This window comes from Vicia villosa, linkage group LG1 (assembly GCF_029867415.1).
Source record: "Vicia villosa cultivar HV-30 ecotype Madison, WI linkage group LG1, Vvil1.0, whole genome shotgun sequence".
In the NCBI taxonomy this organism is placed as follows: Eukaryota; Viridiplantae; Streptophyta; class Magnoliopsida; order Fabales; family Fabaceae; genus Vicia; species Vicia villosa.
Window position 1 is genome coordinate 137,800 of NC_081180.1, and position 15,727 is coordinate 153,526.

The window sequence follows — 15,727 nt, forward strand, 5'->3', positions numbered from 1 at the left end:
TAGGCAAAAGTTAGAGCATCCCGCTGGACGATCAATTTATTTGGTCCAGGCAGAAGTTAGGGGAAAAAAAGAGCGAAAAATGAAAAGAAAGGACTACAAAACAAAAGTCCTCATCAAAGAACAAATCCGTGTGAATGTGAACACGAAGACAAAAGGGTGATTGCTACTCCAAGAAAGCTTCATTGGATCCTTAATAGCACAAAATCCTTTTGAGAGATGAACACTCATGTTGAGTTTACTGAACCTAGGACTGGAGAACATCACGAAGACGGGGTGGGATAAATAAACTTTGAGCCTAAAAATCATTTTTTTTGAAAACCGTGAACCAGGCCACGTTACAACCCTCAAAAGTCCTAATTGAAGAAGGGTTTATTTCAAAATCATAATTAAAACAAGAAAGCGTTCCTGACTCCTATCGATTATGCTGAAAACTTGTGTTGGTATCATATGCATACAAAAATTAATGTCATTTCCTTAACCAGTGATTCGTTCACAAGGTTTTGTGACATCTTTTAATAAAACTTCAAGACTTACATAATTGTTGCATTTTAATTATCCTTCTCAGAATAAACATTTTTTCTGCTTGTAAATATTTGTTTGACATCCAGGAAGCTTACATCTGATCATCAGTAGAAAACTAAAACATTTCCATGGGCATGTTGTTTTCCCAATATGTTGCTTTTACAATTTTGATTACCATCATGGGGCAAAACTTGAAGACTCTGTCGAGCAAAAGAATGTGCCATGTGTAGTCAATAAGGGGAAGTTACGTCGAGATTCGACAAATCTCTCCAAGAATATGTTGATTTGGGGCAGATTACTCCAAGTCTTTATGATGCCAAGGATATCTATGTATCTTCTTCAAGCAAGTTCCTCTCATAGACTATGTAGTCTGGGCCAAGTTGTGAATAAGAAGTTACCTTGTTCACCTCATTAGCTTGAAGTACAAAGGTCGTTGCCATGATCAATCCAGAGTATGTCACTCTCTACTAAGAAGTTTTGAGATAAGTTGGTTGATTGTTGGGGTTTCTCTCTCACCTTGTATTAGAGTTTTGAACTAAAATCCCCCGTTGTTAATCTCTTGCTATGATGATAACTTCTTATTTCCCAACAAGTTTAGGATGATGTTTGATCTCCATAACAGAGCTTGCAAGAATATGTTCTTCCATCCCTTTTGTTAGGAGTTGATGATCTGTAATCCCTCTCAGATGTTGATAGTTCCCAAAGAGTTTGCTTGGTGTGCATCTCCAACAAGTTTTCCCACAGTGCGGAGTTCACGTTGTTATCCTTTCAGTGGATTTATGGATATTTGAAGTTTGAATTTGAATTTTCCCCTTAGTCAGTAGCTTTCTCTTGAGCCTTGTAGCAGGACTTTGTTCCTCCAACGACCGCGGTTTATCTACAATTGAATCCTCAGTCGTGTTCCTAGCATGGGTCTTTAGAAGGATGTCTTTTAATATCTCCAACTTTTTGAGATTCATCAAGTGTTTGTTGTATTGTGATGTCTTGTCACTTCCTAGTATTTTTGTGTTTGTTTTGTCAGCATATACATGACATTCATTCATTCATTCATTCATACATACAACATGCATAAAAAAATAAAAAGAAAAATATATTCATATCCATTTTGCATTTCTTAATATTTTGATCCATTCTCTTTGATTCCTTAAAATACATGATCTCTTTCCATTAGAGTGTCTACCTTAAGCAGAAAGTGTTTATCCTTTCTAATTCCCCACAGAGTTTGTTCCTCGTGGAAGAATTTTTCTTCAGTGTTCCTCCTCAACTCATTTGTCAGGATGAAACTAATCCCCAGTTGAGTTTATTCCTCATTTGGTTGAGTCTTGTTTGACCGTTTCTATCCAGTTTGTTCATGGAGTTGAACTTTGGTCTTTTGCAATATTATGTTAGAACCTCTATAGGCTGAGAAGCCTAGATTGAGAAGGAATTTATTTTACACATCTTGAGGATTCCGCTTTCTTTAACAATGGAGAATTTCTTTATGATTGATGTTCCTATCAAATATGGAAAGATTTATTTCCCAACATTGTTGTTATTGCACTCCGTTGAAATTTGTACTTGAAAGCAAGGGGCAGGTTCAAAATTTGAGAAACTTGTATTGTCCTTAGCATGTTTGTTTGACAACAAATGGAAGCCTCTTTATTTGAGCAAGTTTGTATGTCTCCACATATCAATCTTATCTTCACAGCAAGTGATAATCTCTCAGACATTATGAACTTCTTGATTCCAAATGGAAGAAGCTCAGCAAATGGTAAGTCCCTTCATCAGAAGTGACAGTTTGCATCCAAATGGAAGAAGCTCAGCAAATGGTAAGTCGCTTCAGTAAAAGTGACAGTTTGCATCCAAGTGGAAGAAGCTCAGCAAGTGGTAAGTCTCTTCAGTATAAGTGACAGTTTGCATCCAAGTGGAAGAAGTTCAGCGAATGGTAAGTCCCTTCAACAGAAGTGACAGTTTGCATCCAAATGGAAGAAGCTCGGCAAATGGTAAGTTCCTTCATCAGAAGTGATAGTTTGCATCCAGATCCTTTTATCAAGCCACGTCCTTGATTAAAGAAGAAGTTGATCCCTATTCTTAGCGGCAACTTATTATTCTCAGCAGCTTATCGTCAACTATTGAGGCGGTAATTCAATTTTCTTCTACCTTCAACTATTGAGTTGGTAGCTTATCGTCAACTATTGAGGCGGTAATTCATCTTCTTCTACCTTCAACTATTGAGTTGGTAGCTTATCGTCAACCATCAAGGCGGTAATTCAATATTTCTCTACCTTCAACTATTGAGTTAGTAGCTTATCGTCAACTATTCAGGCGGTAATTCCTGCATCTTCAAGTAAAAAGTCGATGTTCAGATGAATTGTTCTTCACCTTCAGTAAAAGTCGGTGTATTCTTGCCTTCCTACCTTCAGTAAAAGTCGGTAGCTCACTGTAATACGGTGAACTGACTTTTTATAATCGAAAATGTCGCGGTAAAGCATGAGTCGCCACCGACTTTTATTTTATCCAAACAAATTCGGAAAGGCAAAAAGAAACAGAAAAAAAACCTTTTTAAAGAAATCTAAGTTCGGGGGGTAATTTATGCAAAGGGAAGGTGTAAGGCACCCTTTGCATCCATGGTTTTCCATGGGCTCTTAATTGCTTTGCTTGCTCGTTTGTCTATAGAAAAAGTAGATGAAAGAAAAAAAAGTGGACTTTAGCTCGTAAATGAGCGTAGCCAGTTTTTGAAGAATTGTGAGAAAGAATATGAAAATTGAGCATTGCAAGGCAATTAGGGGCAATTACCTTAAACTCAGATGATAGGTCTCTTTTTAGCCTTTCAGAATGAAAGGGTCAATCATTGCCATAAGAGGGCAGGAAGCCTTTCGTTTGGAGGTAGAAGGGTCATCGAAATATCCTTTGCCATAAGACTGTCCCATGCCATAGGAGGGCAGGTAGTCTAAGGTAAGGATCAGAATAAGCCTTATTCGTAGGCAGCCAGAAGATACCTCAGCCTTTTTTCGTAGGCAACTTCCGAGGGTCGAGGTCATATTAGTGTATCGAAGGCAGCATCATTTAGGGTCGCATGACCTTTAGTTATCGAGGCAGCATGGCTGAGGTATCCTCAAATTCGAGGGACATGGCTTATTCTGCAAAAAAAACACAAAGGCAACAGGCAACAGGCAACAGGCAACAAGCAACAAAGAGGTTACCCCAAAAGAGTGTGTGTGTGTGCCACAATCACGTGGTTCAATTCAGTAATTTATCTTGTAATTAGTGACTCTAATCCAGTTTAAATTTGCACTCCCTAAATTACTAACCACGCAGTATATAAACAATTATGGGAAGGGGGAAAATGAAACCAGCGGAGGAGAGGGGAATTGTAACCAGCGGATCCCTTAATAGGGTTTGACACAAGTAATAATAAACAGAAAATATAAGGTTAGGGTTTAGGGTTACCAAACTCGTAGCTGTGGCGATCAACAACCCTGAAAATGCAAACCAATAAACAAATAGTGAGTGTATGGCTAATTCAAAGGCGAACAGGATTGACCCTAACATAAAGAATAAATAAATATAAAAAAAAAATTAAATAGGTATGGGTACTTAGCTCTGATTTGATCTGATATGGTTGATAGGGCGCCTTTAAGATTAACTCTGAAATAAAACAAGGCAGAAAAAGATGAAGGCGGAACAAACCCTAATTCTATAAATAAACCAAATAGAACTTAAATTAAATTAAACAGAGTACTTAACCTCGTATTTTGGATCAGGCGCGTAGTCGGGATTAATCATATTGCTAACCCTGAAAAGGCACAGAAGAAGAAGATTTTCAGTGTATTATCAACCCTGGTTACGATTGAGATAGAGTGTAATGATAAATCGATTTAATTAATTATTGGTCTTGCGACCTAATTAATTAAATCGAGGCAACAATTGAGTGAAAAATAATTTTTAGAAATTTTTTTTGGGATTAAAATAACATAACCATGAATTTTTAATGTAATTAAATAATTAAATATAAATAAAAATAATTTAAATAAAATAATTTTTAAAATAACATAATGATTAAAAAAATGATTTTTTAAAAGCTAAATAAAATTTTATTAGTAAATATAAATAAAATAAACAAAACAAATATATATATATATATATATATATATATATATATATATATAAATAAATAATAGGGTCACGTAATTAGAGATAAAAAAAATTATGAAAAACATAACTTGTGATCTGGTGTGGACAAGCCTTGAAGGACTATGGTGGGTGTGCGCTTGCTGAGCCATTGGATCTAACTCCATGATAATTTAGTGGTTGGCATGCTGAGGGTGCATCATGGGCGCGTATGGCTTGTTGCATTGGATCATGAGATAACAATACTGAAAAAATTGTGTAGACGGAGGGGCTCGAACCCAGGTGCTAAAGCTTTCCAAAGCTCCCCTTTGCCACACGCGCCATGCTTAATTTCTGTTTGATAATCAACAAACAGCATAATATATAAAACAATTGACTCAGAAATAAAACTCCATGCGCATACTGCTTCTTCTTCCTCGTTGGGCATTTACGAAGACACAGACACCTACAGCAACGGTTTTATACCGTGGCCATAGACCTCTCTCCTCAAACCTGCAAATAAACGCCAATGAACGCAATAAAATTGCACAAATCGATCGTATATGGCCTTGCGAATCCCATGAGGTCCTTAATTGAACATGAAATTGCTTCTATCGGATTTTCCCCAAATTTGTGAATATGAACCCTAACGATGGCACGGATCAATTCCGGCCTTTAAAATTCAATCAAACTATGCACATATGTTAGGAACATCTTATTAAACATTAGTATGCAAACAAAATTGATTATCAATGCATGAGTCCATGGAATTGAATTCAAACAAAAAAACTGCAAACCGTGGACGCTGGCTCTGCGATTCTGGAAACGAAATCAACTTGCAATGGTCCAGGATTATTCAGAGAAGGTCGAGGGATCGGTTTGAATCCTTAGAATTGCTTGAATCGAGTGAATTCTTGGTCTGCAAGTAGCACTTGAATTCACGGTTTTGGCAACGTGAATAGAGATTCTGTGCCGAAAAAAAACCTCTTCCCCCCACATGAGCACGTTCTTTATTTATATTACAAGGAATTAGGTTAGGAATAATGAATCAAATCGTCATCAATTAGAAGATTGGAATTTGATTTAGAGGAAATATTGAAAGTTTCTAATTTTTGTCTTCAACAATCCAATCTCCCCAAATTTCACGTATCTTTTGGATTTGATTTTATGCTGACTGTACCAAGAAGCAAATATGGAGCACTCATTCTATAACTATTTATTTATTTCATTTTTTATTTATATTTAAATGAATAAATTCATAATAAAATAAAAAACTAATAAATAAATAAGAATAGTTATAGAATGGTTTATGGGCCTTTTATGAATCATGTGTTTGCTTGAAATCCAAAATTTAGGCCCCTTTATCCAAAAAGTCCGTTTTACTTAATTAGATTTCTTGAAATTTTCCCAACTTTCATCAATTCATAACTCCTTCAGTTTTCATGGTATGAAGGTGTTCTATGACTTTTTAGAAACCCTTAAGATTCCTTGTATAGGAGTGTGTGTCTATGAGCTTTGTGTATTGATTGGCATTTGTATAAGAGAAATAGTATGGGCAAATTTTGGGGTATGACAGCTGCCCCTGTTCAATTATCTTGAACCTGAAGATGTAGAGTGGTTTGTATGCCAGTTGGTATCTGAAGGTGGAAGATGATTGAACACTAGAATACCAAGAAATTTGCCCTAGCGGAAGTAGGGACTTTTGTCGGAGATGGGCTTCAAGATGCCATCCGACTTGATAGACCTGAGAATTAGAATACGTCGTAGTTAGACCGTATCTGAAGAATATACTTAGGATGAGTCGTACGTTAGACTGAATCCTCTGGGAAGTATTTGTTGGAGATTGATCGTGTCAGCACCGTTCGTAGTAACTGAATTAGATCTTGGATTGTTTCTGAATTGTGTCTTGAATGAGTGTCAAAAGATGGGAGTTATAAGAATGTTTCACAAGTCTGGGGGTCACGCTTCCAGAATGTTCATCTGATTGGAATTTTCAGAATGTCCGGGGTTCGAGCTTCCGGAATGTATATCTGATTGGAATGTTTCAGAAGTCTGGGGGTCACGCTTCCAGAATGTTCATCTGATTTGAACTTTCAGAATGTCCGGGGTTCGAGCTTCCGGAATGTATATCTGATTGGAATGTTTCAGAAGTCTGGGGGTCACGCTTCCAGAATGTTCATCTGATTGGAATTTTCAGAATGTCTGGGGTTCGAGCTTCCGGAATGTATATCTGATTGGAATGATTTGTTGATGATACTCGTCTGCTTGGGAACTTACCTGAAAGACAAAGTTAGCAGCATGTAATGCCATGATGCATGTATTTATGTGACGAGTCTCTCAAAATAAATGAGAAACTTGTATGTTATGTATGAATTTATTATGAGGTAATGTATGCAATGTATGACTATGTTTATGATATGTGAACATGATTTATTTTGTCTTGATTGGGAAAATAAATCTCTATGTCTTTGTGATTTTGATGTCTAATCTTGCTTTGGAGATGCTCAGCTGGGAATTTATAATTTCTGCTTGGGGATGACCAGTAACTTGATGGACCCTGATTGGTGACAAAAGTATTTGGAAGAGAGCAAAGTGTTGGAGAACCAGCAGTGTCGAAGATGTAAACTCTGTTGGGGAGCCATGTCTTTGTCGAGAGTGTTTGAAGATATCTTCTTAACGATTACTCTGTGGGGATATGATCTTGTGAAATCGGAATTACGGGAACGCATGGATGCTTTGATCATTGCCCCAAGTATTATAGTACCTACCATTCCTGGATTTAATTAGGACACGCCACTGAGTATTGATCAAGATGTCAAACTGGACTTGCATAGATTTGCCCCTGCTAGTTGGGACTTTGGAACGATTCGCCTCGCGAGGATTTTATAAGATGTGCACTATGGGCATCATGTCCCTCATAATTATCGGCCCATGACAATGCCCCATGTTGGTTGGGAAGTAGATTCAGATTTACTTGGATTGTTTTTGAATCCTTGAGAGATTCTCGGAATCTTGACCTGATTGCCCCAGATTGATCGGGAAATAGTTTGAAACCCAATTGGGATGTATGCCTTTGACTGTTTGGCATTTGAGAGATTCTTCGAATCTTGACTTGATTGTTCCAGATTGATTGGGCAAAGTGTGCCATGCCCCTTGTATACATAGGAGACATTGCTTCTCGGAATAATCTTGTCTGTCGGGATAACGTTCAGTCATTAGTTGTACCCTGTGCAAATTCTTCCTGTTGCTAACATTTGAAATTATGTAGCAGAATATGTTTAATAATGAATTCATGAGATGCAATGCATACGTTTGTCTTGAGTTTTTGAAAATCATTAAAACAAGAGATGTAAAAGCGTGATATTTGTAAAAACATGATATTTGTAACAATGTGATGTTTGTACAAACGTGGTATTTTTAACAATGTGATGTTTGTAAAAACGTGATATTAACTCGGCATTTGTGGTAAACCTTAAGGAGTCAGGATATCTTTTTGGTAACAGTATGCTTTCTAACTAACCATGCTTCAATTAGGACTTTCAAGGGTTGTAACGTGGTTTGGTTCACGGTTTAAGAAACAAAGGATAATGGCTCAAAATTTATTTATACCCATCCCCTTCTTCGTGATGTTCTTCAGTCCTAAGCTCAGTTAATTCAACTTATGCATTCAGGTTCCAAGAGACTTTTGGATTTGCACCTTTGATAATGACGATGGTTCACAAGCAAAGAGAACTTTTGAGATGACAGTCACTTCTTCCTTTTGGTAGTCACAACATTGTGTTGTTCAGGAATTTGTTGACTTCTTTTTTCATCTTTTTGATATCCCTAACTTTTGCCTGAACTGTCTTTTTTGAGCTTACAGTCAGCGGGATGCCTTGATTTTTGCCTAAGTCATCTTTTTTATTTTTGACTTAGCAGGCTTTTGTATATATGTTTTTTCATTTTTTTTTGTGAAAGATGTTGACTGCCTTGCTTAATGATTGATGAACCATCATTGGCTTTTGATTGACATCTCCAACACTTCTTTGATGTGTGCGGATGAACGCTTGTGATTGAAACCCTTGTTGAAAGGTGTACTGAATGATTCTCTTAAGATAAAATGCACAGACAAATTAACTGAGAACTACCCTGCCCCAGGTTATATTCAAGGGTTTTAATTAGTACAAGAAAGAAAACTCCTACAACTTAGGCTCAAAAGGGGTTGACGAGGGATTAGCATCCTTATATCTCCACTGTTTAGGAATTGAAACAATGCCTGTACATCGTCAGCATAGTCTGTTCAAAAGCATACGGTATGAGGTTGCGGTATCGTTTTAGTCATCCTCCCTCAAAAGGCTTACAGCTTTAGCAGGAATTGAGTATCATAAAACATATGCAAAGTAAATACATAATTTAAAATGAGTGATAGCGAAATAAATTACTCAAGACAAACATATGCAATGCACTGATGATGATTATTAAAACAGATAATGTCTATTATAAGTCGAATGTTTAAACAAACAAAAAAAAATTGCAACTGAAAGTAAAACTAATGATCTTAAAGTCCATCCTTCTAGCCATCCACAGTATTAGCACTTTTGTTGTGATTAGGCATGGGAGCAGTGATCACGTTAGGAGTTGCAGGAGGATCGAACTTGATTTCCCCGGCATCGATCATGTCTTGGATCTTATTCTTCAATGTCCAACAGTTGTCAGTGTCATGTCCATGACTATTGGAGTGATATGCACACCTCGCGTTGGGATTATAGCGAGGGGAGGAAGTGTTGGGATTTGGATGAGGAGCTATTTGTATAAGTAACTCTGCTTTCAACAAGTGTTGCAGCGCTTGAGTCAAAGACATGTTGATCTTTGTGAATTGTCTTTTGGATGCGCTTTGTTTACGTTGGTTGTTTTGTTGTTGTATCGATGCTTGATTAGAGACCAAAATTGCCCCAACAGTGTCAGATTCATTCCTCCCATTGTATGACTTTTTTATAGTACCGGAAGAAGTAGCCACCTGAATTTTTCCGCTTCGGATACCACTTTCAACACGTTCTCCAGTCAGTATAAGCTCAGTGAATCCAGATGATGAACTTCCCAGCAAATGACTATAGAAAGGGCCAGTCAGTGTATTCATGAACATATCTACCATCTCTCTGTCGGCCAAGGAAGGTTTGACTCTTCCAGCTAGATCTCTCCATTTCTGAGCATACTCCTTGAAACTTTCCTTGGGTCCCATAGACATGCTTTGTAGTTGCATGCGAGTTGGTGCGAGATCGGAATTATATTGGTATTGCTTATAGAAGGCAACAACTAAATCTTCCCAAGTATGGATGTTGGTACTTTCCAGTTGATAGTACCATTCGAGTTGAGTTCCAGATAAGCTTTCCTGAAAGAAATGGATCCAGAGCCTCTTATCATCAGTGTGAGGCTGAATCTTCCTCACATAAGACCTCAAGTGTATTTTAGGACAAGAGACTCCATCATACTTAGCAAAGGCGGGAGTTTTGAATTTTGGAGGAATAACGACCCCAGGAACAAGTCCAAGCTCTTCAAAATCCAGCCCAGGTATCTTCTGAATTTCCATGCTTCTCAGACGCTCTTCTAACATCTTGTATTTGTCATCGGGATGTTCGTCCTCATGGTAATAATCCTCTTCTTCTTCAGAGAGTTTGGAAGACTCGTGGTTACTTTTTGCATCGGTTTTGACACTAACATCATCATCTTGCTCATCCTCATCACTGTCTTCAGAGGTTTCAGCATCCCTGAGTTGCAAGATCGGTCTAAGCTTTTTCACCTGAGTCTTCTTACCCTTCTTCTTCTTCTTTTTAGTCAGCATGGCTTTCAGCTCTTCTTGCCCCTTGGACAAATTCAGAATCAAGGCTTGGAACTCAGTGTTTTGAGCTTGGAGATCCTTAACTGATTGTTCGAGATCCATGATGCTGAAATAAACAGCGAGGAAAGATGAGAGACCTATTGTAAGAAACCTGTTATGCGATGTTATGAATGCAAATGCAATGCTTTCAAGGATCTATAGGAAATTTAGTTAGCAACATTAGGAAGTGATTTAGTCGCGTCTTTGTCCGAAGAATTCTGAATTTCGTCTTTGAACATCCTTCTTTGAGAATCAAGCTCACCATATCGAGTGGGTCATCGCCTCTGATTCGGGATACTTCCGAACTGGAAGGTACGTGGCCAGAGGAAAATAAATCCTCTTGCCCCTTGATTAGGTACTGAGTCTATGAATTGGAAGATATGTGGCCAGAGGAAAATAAATCCTCTTGCCCCTAGATAGGAATTCAGTCCTTAATAAGAGCACCTGAAATTGTGCGCCCTAAATCCCTAAGATCCTTGAAAGGGTTAGTTAAATCATGTTATGCTTATGATGTCATGATGTCATGATGTCATGCGAATGCAGTTCATTAGTCATAGTGTGAGATAGTAAGGACAAACAGGTCCTCTCAACAAAACCTGCGAGGAAATGAAGGTTAGTAGCAAACACAAACAAGTCACACAAGTCACGCAAGTCACACAAGTCACACAATTTTTGGCTTAAGGCTTGCATGGAGTCTGATCAGGTGTCCTTCCCAAGGGTATTTCTATGGATAAGGAGATTTCAGCAACGGGTTCTACCAAGTGACCCAGAATTGTCAGCCCCCTCTAAAGCACCCTCGAACATGGTACATGCATACCACGCAATGATACTTCAGGAAGAAACCTATCTGAGCTGTAGTATCGGGTAGCGACCATAACTTGGCATGCACCAAGAATAGCCCCCCCACTACGTTCCTAAAAGTTAGGATGGGTTAAGGGTTACTAAAGGTCCTTGAGCTCCGACGCACCCAAAGATACATGCATAAACCTCTCTCATGCAAAAGAGGTACACAATAACCAGTGGAGGCCTAACTCAAGTGTGAAATTCATTTTGACCAACCCCAAGCATGCACAAGGGGGGTCTCCATGACTATGCCACTCCTAATCTTAGGTGTTCTTGAATCCGGGAATAGGATTCGTCCTTCAGTTTTCCCAAAACGCCCCTGAAAAATAAAACAAACAAAGCAAACAATAGAAAACATTTTAAAATGAATCCTAAACCTTTAAGGTAACCCCTCTTAATCGAAAAAGTCCCCAGCAGAGTCGCCAGTTCTGTAATACGGTGAACTGACTTTTTATAATCGAAAATGTCGCGGTAAAGCATGAGTCGCCACCGACTTTTATTTTATCCAAACAAATTCGGAAAGGCAAAAAGAAACAGAAAAAAAACCTTTTTAAAGAAATCTAAGTTCGGGGGGTAATTTATGCAAAGGGAAGGTGTAAGGCACCCTTTGCATCCATGGTTTTCCATGGGCTCTTAATTGCTTTGCTTGCTCGTTTGTCTATAGAAAAAGTAGATGAAAGAAAAAAAAGTGGACTTTAGCTCGTAAATGAGCGTAGCCAGTTTTTGAAGAATTGTGAGAAAGAATATGAAAATTGAGCATTGCAAGGCAATTAGGGGCAATTACCTTAAACTCAGATGATAGGTCTCTTTTTAGCCTTTCAGAATGAAAGGGTCAATCATTGCCATAAGAGGGCAGGAAGCCTTTCGTTTGGAGGTAGAAGGGTCATCGAAATATCCTTTGCCATAAGACTGTCCCATGCCATAGGAGGGCAGGTAGTCTAAGGTAAGGATCAGAATAAGCCTTATTCGTAGGCAGCCAGAAGATACCTCAGCCTTTTTTCGTAGGCAACTTCCGAGGGTCGAGGTCATATTAGTGTATCGAAGGCAGCATCATTTAGGGTCGCATGACCTTTAGTTATCGAGGCAGCATGGCTGAGGTATCCTCAAATTCGAGGGACATGGCTTATTCTGCAAAAAAAACACAAAGGCAACAGGCAACAGGCAACAGGCAACAAGCAACAAAGAGGTTACCCCAAAAGAGTGTGTGTGTGTGCCACAATCACGTGGTTCAATTCAGTAATTTATCTTGTAATTAGTGACTCTAATCCAGTTTAAATTTGCACTCCCTAAATTACTAACCACGCAGTATATAAACAATTATGGGAAGGGGGAAAATGAAACCAGCGGAGGAGAGGGGAATTGTAACCAGCGGATCCCTTAATAGGGTTTGACACAAGTAATAATAAACAGAAAATATAAGGTTAGGGTTTAGGGTTACCAAACTCGTAGCTGTGGCGATCAACAACCCTGAAAATGCAAACCAATAAACAAATAGTGAGTGTATGGCTAATTCAAAGGCGAACAGGATTGACCCTAACATAAAGAATAAATAAATATAAAAAAAAAATTAAATAGGTATGGGTACTTAGCTCTGATTTGATCTGATATGGTTGATAGGGCGCCTTTAAGATTAACTCTGAAATAAAACAAGGCAGAAAAAGATGAAGGCGGAACAAACCCTAATTCTATAAATAAACCAAATAGAACTTAAATTAAATTAAACAGAGTACTTAACCTCGTATTTTGGATCAGGCGCGTAGTCGGGATTAATCATATTGCTAACCCTGAAAAGGCACAGAAGAAGAAGATTTTCAGTGTATTATCAACCCTGGTTACGATTGAGATAGAGTGTAATGATAAATCGATTTAATTAATTATTGGTCTTGCGACCTAATTAATTAAATCGAGGCAACAATTGAGTGAAAAATAATTTTTAGAAATTTTTTTTGGGATTAAAATAACATAACCATGAATTTTTAATGTAATTAAATAATTAAATATAAATAAAAATAATTTAAATAAAATAATTTTTAAAATAACATAATGATTAAAAAAATGATTTTTTAAAAGCTAAATAAAATTTTATTAGTAAATATAAATAAAATAAACAAAACAAATATATATATATATATATATATATATATATATATATATATAAATAAATAATAGGGTCACGTAATTAGAGATAAAAAAAATTATGAAAAACATAACTTGTGATCTGGTGTGGACAAGCCTTGAAGGACTATGGTGGGTGTGCGCTTGCTGAGCCATTGGATCTAACTCCATGATAATTTAGTGGTTGGCATGCTGAGGGTGCATCATGGGCGCGTATGGCTTGTTGCATTGGATCATGAGATAACAATACTGAAAAAATTGTGTAGACGGAGGGGCTCGAACCCAGGTGCTAAAGCTTTCCAAAGCTCCCCTTTGCCACACGCGCCATGCTTAATTTCTGTTTGATAATCAACAAACAGCATAATATATAAAACAATTGACTCAGAAATAAAACTCCATGCGCATACTGCTTCTTCTTCCTCGTTGGGCATTTACGAAGACACAGACACCTACAGCAACGGTTTTATACCGTGGCCATAGACCTCTCTCCTCAAACCTGCAAATAAACGCCAATGAACGCAATAAAATTGCACAAATCGATCGTATATGGCCTTGCGAATCCCATGAGGTCCTTAATTGAACATGAAATTGCTTCTATCGGATTTTCCCCAAATTTGTGAATATGAACCCTAACGATGGCACGGATCAATTCCGGCCTTTAAAATTCAATCAAACTATGCACATATGTTAGGAACATCTTATTAAACATTAGTATGCAAACAAAATTGATTATCAATGCATGAGTCCATGGAATTGAATTCAAACAAAAAAACTGCAAACCGTGGACGCTGGCTCTGCGATTCTGGAAACGAAATCAACTTGCAATGGTCCAGGATTATTCAGAGAAGGTCGAGGGATCGGTTTGAATCCTTAGAATTGCTTGAATCGAGTGAATTCTTGGTCTGCAAGTAGCACTTGAATTCACGGTTTTGGCAACGTGAATAGAGATTCTGTGCCGAAAAAAAACCTCTTCCCCCCACATGAGCACGTTCTTTATTTATATTACAAGGAATTAGGTTAGGAATAATGAATCAAATCGTCATCAATTAGAAGATTGGAATTTGATTTAGAGGAAATATTGAAAGTTTCTAATTTTTGTCTTCAACAATCCAATCTCCCCAAATTTCACGTATCTTTTGGATTTGATTTTATGCTGACTGTACCAAGAAGCAAATATGGAGCACTCATTCTATAACTATTTATTTATTTCATTTTTTATTTATATTTAAATGAATAAATTCATAATAAAATAAAAAACTAATAAATAAATAAGAATAGTTATAGAATGGTTTATGGGCCTTTTATGAATCATGTGTTTGCTTGAAATCCAAAATTTAGGCCCCTTTATCCAAAAAGTCCGTTTTACTTAATTAGATTTCTTGAAATTTTCCCAACTTTCATCAATTCATAACTCCTTCAGTTTTCATGGTATGAAGGTGTTCTATGACTTTTTAGAAACCCTTAAGATTCCTTGTATAGGAGTGTGTGTCTATGAGCTTTGTGTATTGATTGGCATTTGTATAAGAGAAATAGTATGGGCAAATTTTGGGGTATGACACTCACCTTCAGTAAAAGTTGGTGTCTTTTGTTCCTGCATCTTCAGTAAACGTTGATGTTCTGAAGAAAGTTTCCTGCATCTTCCAGTAAAAAGTTGATGTTCAGATGAAAATTCCTGCACCTTCAATAAAAGCCGGTGTTCAAATAAGCCTTTCATTCATGCATCTTCCAGTAAAAAGTTGATGTTCAGATGAAAATTCCTCTACCTTCAGTAATTAAACATTTTTACCCAAAAATTGTGTCTCATTCTTCAATAAGTTGAAGATTTTATGTGTCGGAATTTTGTGTTCTTCATTGACTTGAAGATTTAAAGAGAAGAAAATGAATGTTTAAAACTAATAATTTGAACTTTTTAAAAATAATTATATAATTATAAAGATAAAAATGAGAGATGTTTGATAGAGAGTGAAAATTTTATTTATTTTTTGAAAAAGAAAAAATTTACCCTATTTTGTTGTAAAATTTACTCTAAGCTTTTAATCCGAATTTTTATCATTCAACTTTTTGATTATTAGTTTTGGCTTAAATTTACTACTAACCCTTTACATTTATTTATTTATGATTAAAGTCGTTTCATTTTTAAATTTGATTTTATTTTCAAGAGTTTAAATATTGAATTTGATTTAATATAAAGAAATAGAAGCAAACGGATAACAAATTGTATGACATTTGTTTGTTTAATTTAAAAAAGTTGAAGGGGTTGCGAGTTGTGATTACCATATTGATGGTTCAAGAGAAAGAATTGCA

At 36.9% G+C, this 15,727-nt stretch overlaps 1 protein-coding gene across 5 annotated transcripts; it reads right to left on the bottom strand.

The window, feature by feature from the left end:
• Positions 1-599: 599 nt before the first annotated feature.
• On the bottom strand, positions 600-14,896 carry LOC131625856 (uncharacterized). Of its 5 annotated transcripts, none has more exons than XR_009290969.1 (3): positions 4,725-14,895; positions 4,249-4,297; positions 600-4,149 (listed from the first exon to the last, which is right to left on the bottom strand). XR_009290969.1 is itself a non-coding variant. In XM_058896696.1 (3 exons), the coding sequence occupies exon 3, from the start codon at positions 10,526-10,528 to the stop codon at positions 9,164-9,166; it is 1,365 nt and encodes a 454-aa protein (XP_058752679.1). In that variant the 5' UTR covers positions 10,529-12,944; positions 13,044-13,092; positions 13,520-14,894; the 3' UTR covers positions 600-9,163. The 5 variants fall into 5 exon arrangements, 2 of the variants coding, with proteins under 2 accessions (XP_058752679.1, XP_058752684.1); XM_058896696.1 differs by having other exon boundaries at positions 600-12,944; positions 13,044-13,092; positions 13,520-14,894; XR_009290968.1 differs by having other exon boundaries at positions 600-4,297.
• Positions 14,897-15,727: the final 831 nt, after the last annotated feature.

Excerpts from the sequence above, each read along its gene's own strand:
- LOC131625856 (XM_058896701.1), bottom strand. The coding sequence starts at position 10,528 with ATGGATCTCGAACAATCAGTTAAGGATCTCCAAGCTCAAAACACTGAG.